Source organism: Orussus abietinus, unplaced genomic scaffold (assembly GCF_000612105.2).
Source record: "Orussus abietinus isolate OABI.00-Male unplaced genomic scaffold, Oabi_2.0 scaffold13, whole genome shotgun sequence".
In the NCBI taxonomy this organism is placed as follows: domain Eukaryota; kingdom Metazoa; phylum Arthropoda; class Insecta; order Hymenoptera; family Orussidae; genus Orussus; species Orussus abietinus.
In genome coordinates, this window is record NW_019394887.1 from 85254 (window position 1) to 107846 (window position 22593).

The 22593-nt window shown below is 40.1% G+C and overlaps 3 protein-coding genes across 6 annotated transcripts; all 3 read right to left on the reverse strand.

Annotated features, from left to right (window-relative positions):
* Window positions 1-289: 289 nt before the first annotated feature.
* On the reverse strand, window positions 290-6638 carry LOC105696975. The gene is made up of 7 exons (XM_023433420.1): window positions 6440-6638; window positions 6084-6242; window positions 4194-4461; window positions 3498-3812; window positions 3041-3373; window positions 2156-2883; window positions 290-1958 (listed from the first exon to the last, which is right to left on the reverse strand). Exons 1-7 carry the CDS (start codon window positions 6634-6636, stop codon window positions 1313-1315), a joined length of 2646 nt encoding a protein of 881 aa, XP_023289188.1. The 5' UTR covers window positions 6637-6638; the 3' UTR covers window positions 290-1312.
* Window positions 6439-15022, reverse strand: LOC105703196. Its single transcript, XM_023433419.1, has 9 exons — window positions 14453-15022; window positions 14302-14341; window positions 13913-14040; window positions 8687-13771; window positions 8375-8529; window positions 8084-8288; window positions 7788-7910; window positions 7426-7588; window positions 6439-6744 (listed from the first exon to the last, which is right to left on the reverse strand). Exons 4-8 carry the CDS (start codon window positions 13498-13500, stop codon window positions 7459-7461), a joined length of 5427 nt encoding a protein of 1808 aa, XP_023289187.1. The 5' UTR covers window positions 13501-13771; window positions 13913-14040; window positions 14302-14341; window positions 14453-15022; the 3' UTR covers window positions 6439-6744; window positions 7426-7458.
* A 107-nt stretch (window positions 15023-15129) lies between these two features.
* Window positions 15130-22544, reverse strand: LOC105697029 (calcium channel flower). 4 transcript variants are annotated; one of them, XM_012419977.1, is made up of 6 exons: window positions 22397-22544; window positions 22200-22320; window positions 21545-21752; window positions 21360-21467; window positions 19766-19931; window positions 17617-17737 (listed from the first exon to the last, which is right to left on the reverse strand). In XM_012419977.1, the coding sequence occupies exons 1-5, from the start codon at window positions 22397-22399 to the stop codon at window positions 19808-19810; spliced, it is 564 nt and encodes a 187-aa protein (XP_012275400.1). In that variant the 5' UTR covers window positions 22400-22544; the 3' UTR covers window positions 17617-17737; window positions 19766-19807. The 4 variants fall into 4 exon arrangements, 3 of the variants coding, with proteins under 3 accessions (XP_012275392.1, XP_012275400.1, XP_012275408.1); XM_012419985.2 differs by lacking the exon at window positions 19766-19931 and adding an exon at window positions 18357-18437 and having other exon boundaries at window positions 17619-17737; XR_001103774.1 differs by lacking the exon at window positions 17617-17737 and adding an exon at window positions 20509-20640 and having other exon boundaries at window positions 19800-19931.
* Window positions 22545-22593: the final 49 nt, after the last annotated feature.

Below are 22593 nucleotides of genomic sequence, written 5' to 3' on the forward strand. Positions count from 1 at the left end.
GGTTGGACCGTATGATCGCCTGTACTATTTTTACTACCGCTTTTGCGTCGAAGTAACTTAGGCCCTTCTGGAAATCTTTTATCTTGCTCCTATCTCTTGCTTTCTGCGCAAGTGGTCTGTCGTGTAGGTTAATCTTATGTAAAATAATGTGTTTAAGTTATTTTAAGGTCGTTTTTTCTCGCAAGAAGAAATGAAGAAAATCCCATCGTGACGGGGAGATTAACAGGATGGGTGGCTAGGTGGAGCTCGAGAACTTACGTGCTCGCGCTACTTGTATAATACTAAACGATTGAAAAATAACAAAATTTATTTCGGTTAACATGTCAGGAGCCTAATCTAATCGAAATCTTAAGATCTACGTAAGCGTCGGAATTTACACGCATTACCATCGTTAAAGAACAATGTTATTAAATAAGCATTCTGCGACGCACTTATCAAGGACAATTATTAGGCCATACATAAATGGATTATTCTTACATTTTATAATTATTTAATAATATCGGTTTATAGGTAATTGTTCATTTTTGTACACGAACGTATGGCATTGCGTTCCATTGTCTACGCAAAAACTACCGTCATACACCTCACGTCGATGCAATATACATAAAGAGTCATCGTACACGGTTTATGGAATGTTTAACCGTCCGCTATATCTAATTAATGATTCGCTCTAAAAAATACATATATTTATATTCATGACATTGACAGGAATATCTCAAGCGCGGATGAAGTTAATAACAGAATTCGTAAATCGTCCGAATATACATACACCCGCGATTATCACTAATTTGTCAGTATTATTAAGTAAGCTTCAGGTGGCGCCCTTAAAAGGCTGCTATTACATCCTATGTCAGGTCTTACTAAAACGATTCGACCTGCGCGAATAAGTTAACGAGTTCTGTAAATAATGCTCTGCCTTGACAATTAGGCTGACCAACTTATAAATACGTTTTATGGACAGCTCCGTTATGCACAATATGGTCATTATCGAAGGCACCATTTTGCTACAATAGAAACAATGTACAAAAAAGAATCTCTCCTCGATAAATCAGTCCATCGGTGACCAGGGATCCGATTTTCGAGTTCAGACGATCAAGTTTTGCATACGAAATTAACGGTTTCGTTTTCGACTTTCAAACGTTGACCAACGCGGCTTCGCAGCAATAGAACGTTTTTTATGCGAATCTCTTCGTACGCGAAAAAAATGCATATTAACTCGAGAATAGGAGCCCTGCACTTCGTTAGAAAATTGAATTCGTTCCCCTCTATTTAAAAAGGAAAACGGTACGACACGCAGAGTCTCGGGGATGCTTCAGACTTTTGTCGTCGCCAGGAGCTTAATGTAATGAGCTTTATGCGTGATTTCGAATTCTTGAGCAGGCAAGAAGCAGGGAGTCTGAATACGTGGATGTCTGGCCCGCCTGATCAGACTTCGACAGATGAGGCCAACGGTGACGAGAGCTCCGCAAAACGCTGCAACGACCGCAGCGACGAACATCTCCGTGTACTGTCGAAATGCCTGCACCTCGACGCATCTAGACCTCCCGTAATCCTGGGAACCTGGTGGGAGCCCTTCATCGGCCACGTCGTCCAAACTGACGCACACCGTGTATCTTCCTGGTAACAGCCCACTTAGCGTGACAAACTTTAAGGTGCAGTTCAGCTTCCTGCGATGAACCACTGAGTCCGTTGCGAACACCACCACCGAGACCTGACAATCCAGGTTACTCGCGGACTCCTCGGAAAGACCGATATCCACGTGGAGGAAGCCCTGCTCCGAAACGTTTACGTGGACTCCTGTTATCCTGGGGTTGACGATCACATCCTGGGACCCAGACACCGCGGATTGCTCCCGCCAACCATCGAATGTCGTTTCTTCCAGGGTGATCACGTCGCTGCACCCCAGACCGAGGGATACATCGTCATAGCCGGTTGGCACCAGCAACACCACGCAGTATCTGAAACAACGATTAGTCCATTATTGACCAAGTTTCGCTCTCACTGCAGGAACAACTGATAAATAAACGATAAATAAAATTCGAGTTGCCCCAGTGAAGTGATCGTTTCTTTTTCTTGTCAGGGGTTCACCCTTGTGGAAGCAAATAGTCTAACCAATCTCTGGAGTAAAATAGTTTTGTAAGATGCCGATGATTACTTGTACTTATGTCCAGGCTGCAGTCGGAGGGACGAAGGTATGGATACAGGCAGCGAACAGGGATCCCTCATGAGCCTGGAGTCGCAACGAAGTGGACTCGACTCGGTCTGGACCTCGCTGTCGCCAACGGTCTCGTAAACTATTAAAGTATCACAAGTGTATCTTTCTGTACAAGGCTCCACATGCCAGAGTAAATTAACTCCGGTGTTTCTATCATAGCGGAATTCTTTTAAGGTCAATTGGGCCCCAGCCAGAGGAACCCTGGTCATGATCGGCGGGGTTGGTTCCCCGCAAAGCAGACTCCCAGGTGAAACCTGAGTTAGGATTCCGTTTTCCAGAGCAGGAGGAGTCGCGCAAACTGCCGAAGCCTTGTCCTCCTCGTCCAGGGTGGAGTTGCTCAGCCAATTGGCAAACTCTAACAGGGTACAGTCACAGTTTAAAGGATTGTCGGAAAGAGATAAGCGCTTCAGGTGGAGCTTGGAAGTGGGAACGTCGCTGGACACCATCGTGATGTCGTTGTCGTCCAGCAGCAGATCTTGCAGACTCTTCAATGGCACCACCAGGTCCGCGGTTAAAGACCTTAGAAAATTATGGGTCAGGTCCAGGGTCGTCAATTTGTCCAAATGTGCCAGCGATGCACTCGATACCGCGACTATGCGATTATTCGCCAAGTCTAGCCGAGTCAAAGTTGACAAGTACTTGAAGGAATGGTCCTCCAGAACGTCGATCTGAAAATGGACTTCCATTAATTTTTATTAAACGCGTTTCACATATTATGGACACGAAGATACATCGATGATTGAGATTTCTGACTTCCAAAAGTAATAGTCACGATTCCGGGGGAATGTAATCAAATGGATTCAGAGGTTCAGAGGAGAGTCCTACCTGGTTGTGACTGAGACTTAGCGAAGTCAAGTTCGGAAGTCCAATTAATGCTCCTTGTTGAACGTTCACTAATTCATTTTCAGAGACGGTAAGAAATCGCAATTTGGGCATCCGAGGGAGAAGATTCGGTCCCATTGGTCCCAGAAGCATATTATTGGAGAGGTCGAGTTCTTCGAGATTCTTCAAACCTCTGAGGGCTGAAAGTGCCGATACGCTCAGTCGGTTTCCTTTCATCTTCAGAGACCGCAAAGCCGGAACTGCCGAAAATGCTTGCGGCGACAGTTGCGAGAGTAGATTGTCACAAAGATCCAAATAAATTAAATTCGACAGCCCCTGAAAAACATTTACGTTTCATTAATAGCAGAACGTTATGTATATATTTCTGGCACGTCTCTGACCCGTCAGAAAATGGATTCCCAATCTGCATGTTATATCATTTTATAAGAATGGAATTTACTTTGAAGGAGTCGGCTTCTAGGGTTTTCAATTTGTTATGGGACAAGTCCAATCTGTCCAATCCGATTATGTGCTTCAGAGCCACGGTTGGAACGGAATCCAAAAGATTGTTGGGCAATCCAAGAGCCTGCAGAGGTCTAGCCAATGCAGTGAAGGCATTCTCGTGGACCCGACGCAGTTCTCCAGTGGAAACGACCAATCCGTGCAGAGCGACGTCTTCTAGAAAATTTGCCGGAAGTGTGGAAATCCCAGCCACCGTGATGTCCAAAAGTGATATTTTTCCAGGACGACTGTTCCTCAAATGTCTGCCGATTACCTGTGGATAATTTCAGAATATAATACCCCAAAATATCTGCCATATAAGTATTTCGTCTTTAATGAAAGGAGCCAAACGCCTTATCGAGGACCACCTTTGAATTGCACCGAATTTTTGTCCAATTCATCTCGTACTCATAGGCCCGGTTCCACAACTCGAGTTAACCGAGGTTTAACGGGTTTGCACCCGATATAAATCCCGCTGAATACCAATTAATCTCCGCTTAACTCGAGTTGTGGAACCGGGCCTTAAAAAGAAAATTGGCATTATTCGTGAGAATCATAGACATTTTAAAAAATAAATCAACGTTTAGCTCTTACAATTACATTCTGCATATTCTTACTGAATAATTATTAAATTATTCGGTGAGCTATTTCATACTTCCAACGCACTCCTGTCCCCGGTACACCTCAAGGTATGCGGAAAGTCACAGGAGCACTCGACGGCATTGTTGGTTATAATTGGACATTCCCAGACTGTATCGGAAAGGTTGGCGGCCATGGTTGTTGAAACTTCCGGTGGTTTCCATGATGTTTCGTTGGGCGGAGATTGCGATGTAGTCGTTGCGCTGATGTAGTCCTCCGAAATGTCCGAAGATGTCGCCACAAAGGCCACCACCAGAAGCAGTAATAGAAATGTTTCCACCATCCTGAAAGAAATGATTAAAAAGTTATCGCCAGTTTTCGGCCAGTTCACGGTTTAGCAGATTATTTACTGGTTTAGCGAGCAAAGTATATAATGTCATATACTCATAAAAAAGTGATATCTGAAATCATATAAGTCTTTGGTTTGAAAACTACTTAAAGGTCCACGATTATGCAACGCGATGAGAGATCAAAATGGGACGCGACAAAATCTCGATTGCGTTTCGCGCCAAATATGTTCATGGACGATCACCTTCATAAATATTCACCGAATCTTTAAGGTTTTTAGGTGACGATTCTTTTCTTTTAGGTCCTCTTCTTGGCGACCTCAGCAGCTTTCAAGAAGATTTACGACAAGTTTATCATAATCCCGGATACGGATTACAATAGCATGTATCTCTATTGCACGAATCCGTTGATGAAGTATCCAGAAGTGGACAGACCCTTGGACGCATCCACATTGGCAAGGTTTTCTGCAGGTCTACCCTTGGAACTTGTTCGAGACGTAATTAGCAATATTTAAAGTTTGAGAGGCAAACACCTACTCGGCAAGAAACGAGCTAAGCTTTCGGCTGCGGAAAAGGAAACTGCCGCAGAGAAAAAGGGAGATAAAGAGACGAATAAAGGACAATTACTTTAAGAACAACGCTGCGAACAGGAAGCAGACTTTGCAGTGCTTCGTTTCAAGAAAGGCTAAGAGATATCCTATATTTCCGGATAAATACCACATGTTTCCTCCCATTCGAATCGGTTTAAAGTACAAAATGGACATAAAATATTTCTTTCTTATCGTTGAGAAACGGGGAAAAAAGAATCAGAGAAGAAAATTGTCGGGAAGACCGAACGGGAGTCGCAATAAAATGTATCGCGTCATTATCAAAAGAAGATGGCGACGGGCCGAGACGAAGAACCAGAATCCTCCCGGCTTCCTTATCCGTTACGAGGAAATCACGTTTTCCATGTGAGAACGCCGGGGTTTGATCTCATCTTCGCGGGTCAGATGAGAACTGCAGAACCGAAGAAGAATTCCTGATGAAGCTTCGAAGCGGTCGATCCAGTTCGAATCGTTTCTTCATGCGTTTCTTCGGCGTCGGTACAGTCGGTATTGTCGGAACCAACCGAACCCGTTATTAACGACCTCAGCGGACACCTGGGTCCGGAACCCACCCTTTTAGAATTCTATCTCTTGATTGGCTATCGCGGATCTACGGGTGACATTAAGGCGATACGAAAGCGTTGACGCGTACATTGAAAAAGGTCAAGACATCGATGAAACTTTTCTCCAAACCGGGGGCACCGAATCATTTGAAACTTCGGCTCGTGAAATTTCAATCGTCAAAAAGAATTTTTCCTATATACGGTCCCAGGGATTTAGCGGCCGTTCGATCTTGAGAATTTGAACTCGAATCGCGTGTCCATGGGACGCCTTAACGTTACCCAACGTAGAAACGTTGGGTTCTCCTGGCAGACCTTGTCTCGTCTACGCGATACGATTTATCTTTACGGGATATTTTCTTGTATTCCTCGGAGGCAAGGGGATGCGCGTCGGGGACGTCATGAATCAAGAAACGCAAACTCGCGCTTCGATAAGCGAGGTTTCGCGCCCTACGTCGAAAACGCTACTCACCCGAGCGCGCTTGCGCCGTCCCGCCGTCTCCGCGCCCTCGGACCGACCGCTTCCATCTTCGGCGGCCCGGAGGAAGGAAGACCGCTCACGCACCGGCCCATCTCCCACGCCCGATCTCTCCTGGCGAGCTCATCTCGCCGACACGCCGGACGATTTTTCCTGCAATCACATGTGTTTTCCCTCTTTAGCCATCTCTCCCGTACTCTCCCATGCTCCCCCGACACCTCACGAGCATGCCCGATAGATTTCAGTCATTCGACCGTCGACGACCGACTCGACGACCGACTCGACGTATCGTCAATTTGCTGATGTGATTAACCGATTATCGGTTTGCGCTAATGAAATCGTTGACTCACCTCGTTTCCGACAAGCGGTGCAGCTCGAACCACAAACCGGGAAAACACACCGGGTGACACCGGGTACCATCGGGTACCATCGGGTACCAGCCGGGCACTGCGTCGGGAGCTCGACTCGTGCCCACGGGAACCCCCCCACCCTCTCGGCACGCGTGCCCGCGTGGGGACCGTCCTCCTCTGTCTCTCGGTTTCCACATAGCATAGCCATGTATGGCACACGGAGACCCCGTACGCCCACTTGGCCTACGGCGGGCACCGCCGAACCTCCTTCGAGAGCGGGGCTTTTCCTCTGCCTCGACCGCAACCTACCGACTCGTATTTTACATGTGGAATTTCTCGTCATTTCGTTGAAACGCTTTAGAAAAGCACGGATGTGCTCGGGACGAACCGGAGGACCGGATTGGGCACTTCCCCCGCGGCTCGACGCGTCCCAAAACATCCGTCCTTTTTTATTTTTATAAACTTTTTCGTTGCAACGTCGCCTTAGTCCACGAATGTCATAAAAATTAATATTGCCCGCGGCAAAAGGGTCAAAGGATACGCTAAGGATTAATGGGCGACTACCCTAGTCATGGCGTCGCGATCCACGAAGGTCGCGGAGTATCGTATGGATCGTATGGATCGTATGGGCGCTCGCCCCCGCCAATCGGTCGGCGATGAATGAAATCTCCGGTTCTGCCGGTCGTTACGAAATCACGTAAAACCGGGCCCGAACGCCCACGCGGACGGAGACGGCGTTGCGCCCGTTGCGCCAGCCAACGCGACGGAAGAAAGTCTCGGCCGTTTCTTTCCCAAGAGCGGGGCGAAACTTCCTGCTTGAGCGTCAAATATTTCCGTGGAATCCACCATATAATCGTGTTTATATAAATATCAAGATGCCTTGTACGTTATCGATCATCGTCGACGATCGGTTCTCCGTTCACTTATTTATTATAAAAATAACTATACCATTTGTGTTTAACTTGTAATAAGAATAATTATCTTACCGACGCAGACTGAATTAATGCAAGCAATTATTCTTATCTAAACGTTTTCGATGGGTTGGTGTCTTCCATTAGTTCGATATATTGCCTTACGTCGTTCATATATCTTCGCAGAAACAGGTGATCCTTCTTTACATTCGTAATCAATTGTTTTATATCATTTATTCTGGAAATGTGTAAATACAATTATAAAGTTAACTTATCATTCGATAGGTGTACTTCTAACGATGCAATTATTCTCATTTTAATTTTCTTATTGTTTTCTCTGTTTCTTTGAAATCTTATATTACTTAGATAATGATAACTATGTACAAACATCGATGTTACTATTCTTTTTATAACTAGAACTTGAATTATAGACTGACCTTACGCTGCCTAAGACACACGCCACTTCGATGTCGTTACAGTTGAGTTTGTTAAAAGGTTTCAACTGCATTACAATATTTAGTACTATATCCATCCTTTTAGTGTAAATCGTAAAACGTATCCTGAGAAGTAAGAAATACTTGTTAGTTATTAAAGAAAAGTAAATAAAAAGTATAATGAATTAAAAGTTAATGTATTTCCATTGTTGCAGATAACGTGAAACTATTTTAAAATTATAAATTAATCACTTATCGACCATGTAGAATTATGCCATAATGAACAAATCGGTACACACCTATCGATATCAACTTCCATCAGTTTCGAGTTCTCCAATCGTTTTAATTCGTACATAAAATCTATTGCAAGTTTGACTTCGGTGGAAAAGTGCTCGATCAGTGGCATAACATCTTGATGAGTCCTAAATGATTTGACGAGATCCTCAGGATTTATTTTATCGATAATCAACCGATGAACAATCTTTATCATCTTCTCGGCCTTTTCTGAATAAACATAAAACAACATTTTAATATTGCAAATAATTAATTCGCCCCTAATTTAACTTCTAATTGGCAAATTAAACATTTACCTGTGAGGCGTGAAACAATTTTTATCGTTTGTATTGTATTAGCAGTACCGTCAATATTATTCTGAAATAGTATTACGAAAACAAGGGAACTTGACATGTAGCCAAGAGAAATTAATTCCTTCTTTAAACTCCTGATATCCCAGATGCAATCTTTTCTGTAAAAATGAAATTAAAAAAAAAGTTTAAACACTTCTTAATTAAAACATACCATTTTTAGACTGTAATTAATGCATTTACATATATATATTGTTCTTACACAGTATAACACGGTTGTATATATTTTTCATCACATAGATCATGCTGCGAACCTACCTTTTGTTAAATGTCTCGATACTTTCAGCCAGCATATCAAAATAATCTTTATTAACTACGTCTTCTTTAACAGCGGCACTAGATTCCTCATTTATTTCCTTGACAGGGCAAACTTCATTTAAAAGTTGTTCAGAGTTCTGAATTTCACCATTGTCTTCTTCGAGAGCCAAAAATTCAGGACACTCTTCGGTGGGGAAATCTTCTTCTTCGATGTCTTCCTCTATAGCTGCTTCGATCATCCTAGATATCATTCTACATTCTTGCCTGAACATTACGAAAGGATCCTCCGCGTCAAACTGAAAAGGATCTTTCTGATACGAAGGACTTGTTGGTACGTCTTCGGTGCATAAAATAATGTCTTCTTTAGAAATCGTGTCGTCGATGGGTAAACTACAATGTGTTCCAGATGGAGAATTCACATTTTCCGTGCAAATTACTGAATCACTCGAAAAAATTACAGACAATTTTCTTTTATCTTGAACTTTGTTGAGATTTTCTTTTAAATCTAATTTTTTTGTGTCCATGTCTTCTTTTCTTATAATGTAAGTGTCCGATCTTAACATACTAGGTTTCGAAGTTGCACCAGTACTTTGACAATTTTCAACCTTCGTGGTCTCTTGGGTGAAATTATTCCTCTTTGAGTCCCATGAAACAATCTCAGGATTCTGGAAACTCTCCACAGCATCGCAGGGCCCATCGAAAAGATGTGAGATTACTCCAATAGGCTCTGATGAAACGTTTTCTAACAACCCTAAATGTGTCGAAGAACCAGGTTTAATAAACTTTGGGTCAGTGACGACATAAGTATACCGAGATGAAGGAGCTTTACTTATTTTTTTATCGTTATTAACAAAAGGTTCATTGAGTTCAGCTAGAGATTCTTCTTTATCATCCAGCTCAGAGGGTGATTTATTCATAGTTTTCATCTCTTCTATAAGGAATTCGAAAGTTTCCTCCGGGTCTTCTTCTTGCTCTAAAAGACTTTTGGCTAATGAAATTCTAGGTTTTCCTGTTAATGCCTTTACCTTTTCCTGGATTAGTTTACTGCGAGCCCTCTTTTCACTTAAAATTCTTTTACTCGAAGAATTAACAGACAAAGGCAAACGTGACGTTTTAGGAGTAAGCTCTAGTAAATTTCGCCAATGAAGATCACTTTCCTTCCACGGTGAAGCTGCGGCTAAGTTCGTATTCACCGATGTTGTATGGGCAACATCAACTTCATTTTCTTGCCTCGTACAGGCAGGATTCGATACACTTCGCTTTTCCAATGCATCGACATACACATTCGAAGCAATATTCATCCGCGCTTCATGCACTTTATCTTCTTGTGGCAAAGTAGGGAACTCTGAAATTACCTTTATCGTTGTGTTCGATGGAACTTCATTTTCTTTACCCGTACAAGCCAATCTTGTTTGACAGAGATCGATTTTTTCTGGCGGTAGAGGTGAAACATCTGAAGTCATTTCCTTTGATGTATTAGAAAAAATCTTGTTCATTTTTCTTGTACCAGTCTCACTTCCTGTGAGATTATTTGTCCTAACTATAGTTATCGGTTTAGGAATTGCCATTGTCAATTCTACCGATACATTCTGAAACACTGTTGTTCTCTCAGTAGGGTCATGACCAACTGGATCAATTTCAATATTCATATTTCGTAAAATGTCATCCACTCCTATAGCGGTTGCTAGTCGTGGAAGTGCTTCAGTCATCTCCATTGATACATTCTGAAACATTCCTGTTCTTTCTCTAGGACCACGGCAAGCTTCATCCATTTCAATATTCTTACTTCTTGCAGGCACTGCTGCGGTCATTTCCATTGAAACATTTTGAAATATTCTTGTTCTTTTATCACGTTCGCCATACACATCATTTGGATTCCTTTGAGGATGATTTCCACTCGGTGAAACCACTGACCGAGGAAAAGCTCTAACTCCTTCGGTCATCTCCATCGGCATGTCTTGAAATATTTCCGTCTTCTCGTTACGATCACAATAAATCCCATCCATTTCAATAATCTTATTTCGTAAAATGTCATCCACGCCTATAGCGGTTGCTAGTCGTGGAAGTGCTTCAGTCATCTCCATCGATACATTCTGAAACATTCCTGTTTTTTCGCTAGGACCACGGCAAGCTTCATCCATTTCAATATTCTTACTTCTTGCAGGCACTGCTGCGGTCATTTCCATTGAAACATTTTGAAATACTCTTGTTCTTTCATCACATTCGCCATACACATCATTTAGATTTCTTTGAGGATGATTTCCACTCGGTGTAACCACTGACCAAGGAAAAGCTCTAACTCCTTCGGTCATCTCCATCGGCATGTCTTGAAATACTTCCGTCTTCTCGTTACGATCACAATAAATCCCCTCCATTTCAATATTCTCATTTCTTCGAAAATCGCTTCTCCTCATTGAGGTTACCGATTGAGGCACCATTGCAGTCATCTCCATTGACACGTTTTCAGGAATGTCATCCATCTGATTAACTTTGCATCGAGATCTCTCAGTTTCTATATGTGAAACGATCATCTCTTCAATGTCTTCTGCGGTAACAGTTCTGGTTTTCTCCAGAGTAACATCTCTTCTAATGTTTGAAGTATCCATCGAAGACTCGAAATAATGTATGCCTTCTTCTTCGATTAATTTAACATTACCAAATTTGGCATCATCTCTGAAGGTCATTGTCATATTTCTCCCATCCATTCCGAGTCTTACCGATGAATCTCTCGCAACATTTACGGAAATAGGAGCATTTTTTGGTAACAGTTTGTGTAACTTATTTGCACTTTTACAAGGTAATTTATCCATCTCTTCGATATCTTCTTGAGTCAATGTCCTCGTTCGTTCTAAAGTGGCATCACTCTTAACCACTGAAGCTCTTGAAACAAAACTCGAAATTTCGGATTTTGTCATCAAAGGATCCAGACACATCGACGAACACTTTATTTTCGATTTCTTGGATTCTTTGTCATCTTTATTTGATTCGGCACGAGAGAACCTTGAAACCACAGTGGATAATTCCAGTGGCACCGATAGAACATTTATTGCTTTTTCCTTATTTAAAATGCGTGAATTTGTAATTGGTACTAAGGTTGTTGTTCCAGAAATTCCAACGTCTTCGGGATTCTTGAAATTTATCGATACCTGTTCATTTTGAGTAGACTTCATTTGATGAATCGTTCCCTGATCTTTCGGATAATTGACACTAAGCATCATAGATTCTGGAAAATGAGTAACTCTGCGAACTATCTGTAGATCTATCATATTCTCCCTATTAACTAGTTCATTTCTTTTCATCAATACCAAAGGATTTGGACACTGTTCCTCCTTCTGTACCGAGCCAATTTGTCTGACAATTGATGGATCCATCAAACTTTCTCTGTTAACCGGTTTACTTCCTTTGGCAGTTGAAGAGGCATCAGAATATAGACCCTTCCTAACTGAACCAAACTGTCGAATAATGGCTGTATCTATTACACTTTCAGTGCTCGCCGGTGGATTTCTTTTAGCCATCGGACATAAATCAGAGATTTGTTCGTTTCCAGCGGTACTCAGCTGTTGAATAACATCCAAATTCTTTGGGTGATTGGTATCAGATACATTTGATCCAGCATTTGAATGAAAACTCGATTTTTGCAGTGCTGATAAATCTGTTAAATCGCTTCTATCACCTGCAATATCTTTTCCAGCCATTAAAACTGCATCCTTACTTTGTTCACTTCTGGTGAAACCTATTTGTTGACTAACCGATGGGTTTATTAACTTTTCCTTATTAAACGGAACATTTTGCTCTGCCTTTGAGGATGCAGCAGGAAGAAAATAATCTTGAAGAACTGCAGAACCATGTTCTAAACAATTTTCTACCGATAAACCACTCTCACTTTCAAATAAATTATGCTTCATAATGGACAAATTAATTTTGGGATCAGAATTTGTCGGAGGAATCACTGACGTGAAATCCATTCCATCTTCTGGATCCCCTTGTTGCAAATTCTCTTTTTCAACTAAAGCATTGCTTAATGTCAGTAAAACAGGCATAGAACGTTGTTGTGATAATTCATACTTTCCCTCAAGTAAAATAACTTTCGGAATTAAATTACTCTCCTCAGTACAGATTGCTGCAGAAGCCGATTCCATTTCATCCTCATCGCAAAATTCTTGTTGCGGTAAGATGTTTTCTTTTTCAAAAGCAGCAATCTTTGGAGTCCCTAATCTTACGTTAGAATAAAAACTTGTTAAAGGAACCTCCGATGTAAAGTTAATTAGATTTTCTTCTGCAAATCTTGACTGTGTTAAGACATTCTCTTTTGCTTGTGCTATGTTTTGTGAACTCACCGGTATTAATCTTAATCCTGTGGAAGAAGCTACTGGAACGAATTGCATTTCATCCTTTGAGGAGAAATTTCCATGTTGCTCTATTGCACTCTCCGGTTCGACTGAAGCACTTCGAGAAATCACTTTATCATTACAGATAAATCCTTTCTCTTTATCTGATTGTTTGCAGTCCTTCGTGTTAGGTGCTCTGTTGTCCAAGATACATCTTGTACTCGTCGCTGTACCGGAGCATTGTGCCACATTAGAAGTATTTGAAACACTTTCCTTACCTACGCAGTGACATGCTTGAGGAGCCAATGAAACTATGGAGGTAAACTCCATTGCCTCTTCTTCAAACAAAATAGTTTCTTCCATTTTCGTTTCTTTACTACTGATGCTCTTACTTCCCCTCCTACGTTTGACTGTCTTGTCCTTTTCTGATGTTCCTGCTTCTACGATCCCTCCTATTGGATCGGTTAAATCAAGTTCACATTGCATGGCATTGCAATCACTTTGACGACTTCGGAGGAAAAATCCCGTCTGAGTTGTCTCTGCAGAAATTACGCATACACTGGGCTTCTTTACTACTGTTTCAGTGTAATGTTTTTGTTTTTCACTGACTTCAACAATTGTGCGAACTTCTTCCTTCTGACAGGCCAGTGCAATTCCATTGCCATCGGATGGTGAGTTTAATTTTTGAAAGCTCGACTCACTTTCTTCATAGGTATTATCCCAGACTGTGCCTTGATCGACGGAGTTGCAGAATTCCCTGGGATAAATCAGAGTAAAAAATGATGCAATGAAAAACATGCAATATGGTGTATTGGTATGCTTTATTTTGTTTAGAAACATCTTGTATAGAAATCAATTTTCAAATACGTAAGAAACCAAGCCTGCCATTACAACTCACTTGACATGCTTTTTTTCCGCAAAACTGACACGTCGCTTGAGTTTTGAGGTAGCAGGGCTACTTTCAGAGGAGGATGTGTTAAAGTCCACATTTTGCAGAGGCTGACGCGCTTTTGATGGCTTTAGTATCTATATTGATAAAACAGAATTCCCAAAAAGTGTTAGATTAAGGAGTGTTAGTCAGCAAGGTAAAAATATACATGAAAATTCATTTATAGTTTAGTGAAACAAATTTTAAATACGTAAACAACTAACATATAATGAGATATTCCCACAGTGGTGACAGGATTTACAAAGCCATAAGCAAAAAGATTAATTTATGCACTACAGTGTACTTCTTTATTTATTAGATATAAAAAGTTCATTCGAAGATGAGATTTTTTAACTTACCGATGACCGCCTCGATGCTCTCTCAGATTTAGCTCGAATCCTAAGCAATGATTAAATTAATATTCTAATAAAGTTATGGCCAAAATAGAAATACATAGATCTGTACAAAATCTGAAACTAATATACAGGTGGTAACGCTAGATGTACAAACCATGTCTAGACCTGTAATGAGTCTCCAAATTTAAAGTACTTTAATGCAAATAATTAAAAAACACTCTCATATACGGATTTTGATCAAACAAGCAAGAAATAAATCTTATAGGTCATTAATATACAACGGAGTAGTAAATAAAAAGCAAGTTTGAGGTTACACTTGACAGATAATTACTTTACATACGTTTTTCTTCACTTATCCGATCACATCGGAATATTTTCGCGTATTCGACTTAATTTAGACGATTCATGCAAGAGGTTAAAATGTATACCTACATTTCACTCTATTGCTACAACTAGTAATAATGAAAAGAATTTGAAAACTTCAAACCGACACTTGCCGACACTTGAAAGATGTCGAGTAGCATCGAATATCGTCCTATTTGTTCCAACCTATCACCGGCTTCGGGAAAATTCAATACGAACCAATAACGATCCACCAATCTAAGCCAAATGAAAAATGGCGACTGAATCGAGCCAACGGGCATCCCGCTATGGAGTAAACAGCGGCAAATTAGAATCAAAATGAATAAAACAACGTATGACGTATTCACGAATTGTGCATTATTTCGAGTGAATGGAATCTGATGGAATTCCACTAATCTATGATGAAATGCGTTTCGTATCCAGTGTAGAATTATTTTTAAAAATTAACAAATTCTTCCAATTACCTCGTCTATACGCAATATTTATATTGACAACTTCGTTACATCAGAGGTTACATACATGCACGTTGAACTGTATTCTGTCCTTCAAATCGGGTTAAATATATTGCGTTACGATCGAGAACCATAATTGAGGTTAACGCATATAAGTCAATGTTCAATGCATAGCGAATGCACCGAGAGAGTACCTACAACTAACATCCAAGTTCGCAGTCAAATGTTAACATTTTTATAACCTTAAAAAGTGTGCAGAAACTTCCACAAATTTTACGGTTAAATTCCTTGTTAGCGAAGAACAAGAATTTCTTCCTCGATGGTTCCCTTACTTCGTATATTACCAGAAAGATTGCAGGAGTAGATATCAGCTTTGGCATAGCTTAACGATGCCACCAAATTCTCGTGTGCACTACACGATATCCTATACTATTGTCTACATTTGTAGATAATAGTAAAGATATTTAACAGCTTCTCTGGTTACCGATGAATAATTAAATGGCGTAGTTTCCGTCTTCGGTCGTCTTTAAAACCATGAAACTTCATTGGTCTGCAATAACCTAGCTTCGTACATTAATTATGCTACGACTCTAGTTAACTTCAATGGAGCCTGTGACTGCGATCTCCACACCAAAGTCAGGCAGTATTCTTATCGATTTCACAATTTCAATGGAAATTAATGTTATTTTCCACCTGCTGAGTATAAAACGTGCTTGCAGATGGCAGCTGACATTTACAATTTCTTGGTCCACCGACGAAGAAATGGAGCTTGTTACTTTGAGACTCTTTGAAGAGCAAAGGGCCATCGACAGAATTCACCAATCTTCCAACTATTCCTTCCAACTAACCAGCATTTTGATGTTTGACCTTATGAAATGCGCTCAGTGATATTTAAGAGTGACGATTACAACTGACATTCGTTCTTGCCGCTAACTGACTGCATTCGCTCGCGAAAGCACAAATTCTAAATGTCCATAAGCTAAATTAACAAATTAACCTAACTTATAAATCTATTCTAAATATTCCTTAAACGTCTTCGGAACAAGAGGTGGATCCTCCTGGTGGCACTCTCTCCTTGTTCGCGAAAGAGGAAAACTTAAAATGTACTTTAATAATGGGTCCATTACAAAAGTAATGACGAAAGTATGAAACATCATCGATGATAATGGGTAAAGGGTAAAAGTTACAAAATGAGACTTTGGACGATATTAAAACTGCTTCCTTAAAAGTTAAGCATACAGAATTTGAAATACTTTAGTTTAACATTTCATCGTAAGCAACAATAACATCTTGATTTTTACAGATATAACTATATGTAATGCATAATTTTACATTCCTAAAGATCGTTATAAAGCCAATATCGACAATTGGGCTACTTTTTCAATAGCTCTCTTCCAAAAAACAAGTGCATCAAGTTAATCCCATTTTCACATTAAATTAAGATTCATAAATTAAGTGAAATATAAATCTGAATTCATTTTTCTCAATTATTAAAATTATTTCTTAATAACTAGGAATGTTCGTTTTGATACCCTTTAATTTTAGAAAGATTAATCGCGAATATAAAGTGGCATTATTTGGAAAATAGAATTAATGTCTCAAAGCAGTTTCTTAAGTAAAATAATAATATGTAAAGGTATGATCGATAACACGTTTAAACTGTATTTGTATGTTGTTTCATTTTTTTCTGTATCTATCAGAAAAAATGGATATGAGTCCTCTTAAGGAGAAATCGATTTAGGGATTAACGAACGCCACGCGAAGTCTTTTACTCTTAATAAATACATTAACCGAAAGGAGTAAGGAATGCGGAGGGCGAAACCACGACTCTTGCATAGCACGAGCATGCATAGACAAGTTCACGAACAGATTAGACTCCAATTAGTGGTCCTGACCGTTCCATTAACATCGGTTGCACAGAAACTCTCCGTTGAGTGCTTGAAACTTGATATCCAATTAGCTCGTCACAATTTTGCACCGAATCATCTCTAAGACCTCACAATCAACCAAACAAATTCTAATTCTTCCACCATTTATCGAACAACACTGGAAACACTTTTTTCGTTTAACAAATCTAAAACATTTAGGCATTATGATCCCTTTCCTATTGATATGTAAAGTAATGGGATGTTATACATGTATAAAAAAAGAGAGAACACTTTAAACCCTTTTCCGTATGAAATTGTTCTACTTCTAGGATCGACCTGAAGAAGCCTATGATTAAAGAAGCAAAGCCCTTCGATGTACCAGCACTCAATGAATCTCAGCCAAAACATTGCACTGACTAGACAAGTCGAAGCCTCGGAGCTGCACCCAAGCCTAATTCTTCGTTCCTCCGAAGCTCTCCGATAAACCATTAATGGGAATCATAGTAACTGAAGGCACCGAAGACATTTCCTGCTCTTGGCTAAAGGTAACCCATTTGAGGTTAGTCGCTCTCTTCGTCACTTATTTCAGCTTACTAATGCTCCCGGCAATGAATTTCTAGTTGTCAGACATTGCTGTTCGGTGTGCCAGTGAATCCCAGTGGTTGAGCGTTCTCGACGAGTGTGGACCGCATGCTGGACGTCGGCAAGTAGCTTTCCGTCGTGGCCGCCCTCGTTTTCATCTCATCCAGCGAAGCCCTGCAGAGAGAAGATTCATCACTTGGTATGCTACTTTGAAGGCCTCTGATCGGCAGGTTTCAAAAAAGACGTCCCAAACCACAGGATAGCTGCATCGATTCAAGTCTACCTATCCTAACTATCTGAGGGGGGCTCATACGTATGTAGGCTAAAAGCATGTGGAGGATTACTTGACTCGCATCGATGCAACCAAAGGGTGGTATTAACAAATATACGTGCAATGCTATAGTAAAATGTAGACAGAAGAGACTGAAATGTTTTCTGACGAAACCGAGGCGTGAATTTCAGTTACAAGTAGAACAAAACATCGAATGAGTACATCAAATTTATCCTTAATTTATTATATTAGATTAGATTAGTAAAAATTCCTTGAAAGTATTTAAGGCCTAACACATTTTCAACTAGGTAGAAGAAATAACTAATATAGACATAGCTGTTCTAAGGAGAAGTAGTAAGTGCAAAAATGGTGTAAACTAGTGTAAACGTAAAGTGAAGCATGTAAATATAATATTAGAACGTATAGAGGAATTAGTTAACGGACACTGTAGATAAGATTAACAAAGTGAGTTAGAGTTAATAAACGAATCAATTATAAATATAAGAATCACTGCAAAAGCACCATTTTGTCTCTCCAAATTGAAGTACGAGATTCACTCATGCGGGAACGATATAAACTGTGGTCCTAGGTGCCACATAAGTTCTGAAATATGAATCATAAAGTAATATCATGCTCAACATTGGTCTAAACAATCAGATATATATATATATACACAAACATACACACACACTAGTTGGCTGATAAAAAAGAGCTGTCAGTGTGAAGAATTACCGCGGAAGCTGCGATTAGTGTTTCGAGGCCATCTAACCTCCATTGTCTGCATAGTTCGTAATTTAAATTACATTCTACGGAACGTCTCAAGGGATAATCGATTAGTATGCAAAGCATCTGCTGTAAATGTAAAACAGTAATACCATACAGCTTACAGACAAAACATAATGGGATAAGGTTTTGATAAGGCATTGATATTATAACTTTAAAATTGCATAAATGTACTCAAGGTGTAATCGCAACTGCTAAGTACGTTTTCGATTAGTGAAGCAGGACAATGGTTGATTATTTCTAGTCGCTCACACGGAGGGAAGAAATAAAACTACATGTTACAAAATTAGGTATTAACAGAATTAACTTCTAATAGGTCCACCAGTCGTGTGGAAGCGAGGCGACAGAAATACCTATAAGATGCATAGCGGAATTCATATCTGCCATAATAATATAAAAGAGTTTCAACATTTAACAGAAATATATACATCCTATCTCACTGGAAAATTTTAATTTCTATTAAACCAGTCACTTTGAAGCACCACCATTGACACAGTAATTAATTGTACAAGAGTTCACTTGCTCCGGAACAGTTTCGACGAGTCAGAAAATCCTATATCGATTAAAAATGTTGCTCAGTCAGCATTCACAATACCGATCAAAATACTTCCATCACCTCATCAGTCACAAAGCAGAATCCAACATTGGAACGATCAATGTGTCTACGATTGCTAATAAAAACACACTAAGGGGAATATTGTCAGTCATGCATCAGCAAGGCAGGAAAATAATCTACGAGGTCCAGGAAGCCATCCAGACAGGAATCGTAGCTACGTGCTGAAACACCAAGCCACCGTTGAGGCACAATGGCACTAAAATTGAGATATTAATACAGTTGAACTTTCAAACATTACATATACATGTATATAAAGTTCAACGTGTGGGTAAAACTATGAAAAAACGTCATTCTCCTATATTTTTAATTCGTTTATCAATGCAACTTCATCCACACACAGTTGGAGGCCAAATGACTGTTCGTACGTGTTAAAATTGCATTATGATGAACTTGAAGCAATAACATTTTTTTTAATGCATAGTGAATGTATGAAAAATCATTAACACTTGTTAGAAGAAATATGTATTCTGTGACACGGTGCCAGGGTGCAATGATCGCATGGTAAGTGACGTTGAACTTGGTATATTATTGCCTGGTTAGTGGAGTGTGGTTGCAAGTGAACGTTTCTGGCGACTTATGTAGGCCTCCAGACATCAGGGTCCTCCATGAGCGTCGTATGGTGATCCGCAGGAGGCGCAGCCGCCGGAGGAGAGCCCACTCCCGGAGGCGTCATTCCTGTCGGTTCGGGCCTGGACCCTCTGTCGGTTATTTCGGTCGGAGGATTAGTCATTCGATCCAACAATTGCATCGGCCAAACACAACCGTTACCAACTCAAACTAATTCCTCATGTTAAGGTGAAGCGAAGCCCCCCCCCCATCGGTCGACTCGAATAAGACACTTTTTTCCCCTTTTCCGCTCCGAATGTATAATTTGTTCACGTATTATTATATAGAAAAAGCGCATCCACAGAATTAGGTCGTCACCGATCGGTAAAAATCACCTTTCGCGTTACCGTAAGAGGAAGTTAATCTCTGTAATCCAGTAGTGTTATTCACTGTAAAGCAAATCCACTGAAATATGTTTATCGGTGAGTCAAGAGATTAGTTGGCAACTGTCATGCATCGAAGAGAATGTCCTTTGTAGTAGCAACGAGTCAATGAAAGATTTTAAACCCACTATTGTATAATTGTACGCACTGCAGATTATGATAACTCAATTCCTGACGATAGGAAAAATTATCAAACTATTGGTAAATATATTTCTAACTTTTTCAAATCGCTTACGATAACGAGAAGAGTTAGTCGATAGTTAATCTTAGGATTCATTGAGCTTACAGCTTCCTGACTTCCCGCTACAGTCTTTAGTCGAGGCAGACATTTCAAGAGTAAACTGCGAAATTGCTCCGGCATTTCCTTGGTTCGATAAGAAAGCTGTTTCAGATTTCCTTACTTACAGCAACTGGGCTCCTAAATCAGGGTTAATTTAGGAAAAGTCTCATTACCCTTTGGGCGGGGAACTCGAGACGGAAAAGAAAATCACCTTTGCCCAGAAGTGTTTGCAAGCTCCTTGCGAGAGACATAAGTTTTCGTCGGTTACTCCAATATGCCAAATAGTTTACAGCTATTTTCACCACATACGTCCTCATTGACTTAAGCAGCAAGTATCTCTTTATGCACTCGCCTTCTCTTAATTCAATCAAAGCCAACATGAACAAAGCCATGACATGATGTGCGTCATGAATAATGATGCAATGCATACAAGGAAAATAGTTCAGTCTCCGAAAGGTCTAAGAAAAATTCACAGAGAATAGACACGTGTGAAATAATTATAAGAAATTAATTAAAGTGAAATCATTAAATACAGTATATGCATATGTATACACATATACTGTAATAAAACAAAGTATATAATTATACTTGCAGATTTTTATAATTTTGCGTTAATTTTCTTAATAAGTGATGTACGCGCATGTGAAATTTTTCACTAAGAAGTACTTAATTTACTTAAAGTGCATATGAAAAGTTACTTATGGTAATTAAGCCAGTAAATAGTTTGAATCGTTTGGAAATTATCAAACAAGAACTTTAATGTGACGAGGCACTCGGCAAAAACTTATGTCGCTACACGCGAAATAGCAATGACAGAGTACAATATTAAGAACTATGATATTTCAGAATTCACTTACTTTTTACCCAAGGACATCAGACCGTAAATAACACCGGTACCAAATATCAGACCACTACCAAATATACTGGCCAATGCAGGGCACAGGAAGATGGCTGGAAGCGCAATCCTGAAAAATGAATTATTTATTTATAATAATTTCTTACTTAAAGGTATATTAACCAATGAAGATGGAACCATACGTACAGGCAATAGGCCGCTGCTCGGTTCCAATAGGGCTTATTTTCCACCCAGTCGCTAAAATGTTGCACAAAATCAATGAATAGACAACAACAGGGAGCCTCCACGGTAATGACGATGAAGCCGGCTATCATCTGCCAGATTCCAGAGATAAGGCAGCTAACTCCACCAAACAGTATCGAAACGCAGTTCCACGCTCCAAGAAATATTGCAACTAAAAGAATTTACATGTTAAGTTTCAATTGGAATATAACTAAGATTTATATAAGTATCCTTAATTAAATTAATCTAATTGCAGGCACAGACACTACGATAGATCTAATCTGAAAAAGTCACCGTAAAAAAAAATTGATTTGTTCAAAACTATCAAGTTATTTCCTTGAACATAAATATAACAGATGACCGTTTTATTTAATATTATCGATATCTGTCCAAATATTTTAGGATCTATGGCAATTGATAACATTGAAATATAATCAATTGGTAATTCCTGACAAATATGACTCGTATCGGAGCATTTTACGTCTCCAGCCTGATTCGGTATAAAATTTCATTGTCCATTGACCTTCTCAGTTGATAAGTTTGGGCTGATAATAGAGGCTCTCAGGAATAGTATATTAATGATTATAGAAATGATTAAATGCACCCTTTCTGAACTTACTAGCGCCTCCAACAGTTCCTAAGCCACGACCGCCGTATTTCATCCACCAAGGCGCGTCGTCCTTGTTGGCAGGATCCTGTCCAGGCCTCTGCATGATAGCGCTTATCTTGTCGCCGAACGACTGAAAACAAAAGTGAGGTTATCACTCGCAAAGGGGCGAAATTATTCCGCGTCGCTGAGTCTCCCGCGATGCTTACCATGTTTTAGTTTGCTTCGTGGCCTTCTCCGTCGTCTGACAGAATTGCCGAAATCTGTTGACGTGCGGAAAATCGATCCGTCAGTCTGGACCACGACTCGTGAACATTCAGAAGTGAGGGGACGGAACTGGAACTGGACGGAACGACCGTCAGGGTTGCCATATCAGATTTTTCGCGCATGCGCTGAAGGATGCTGA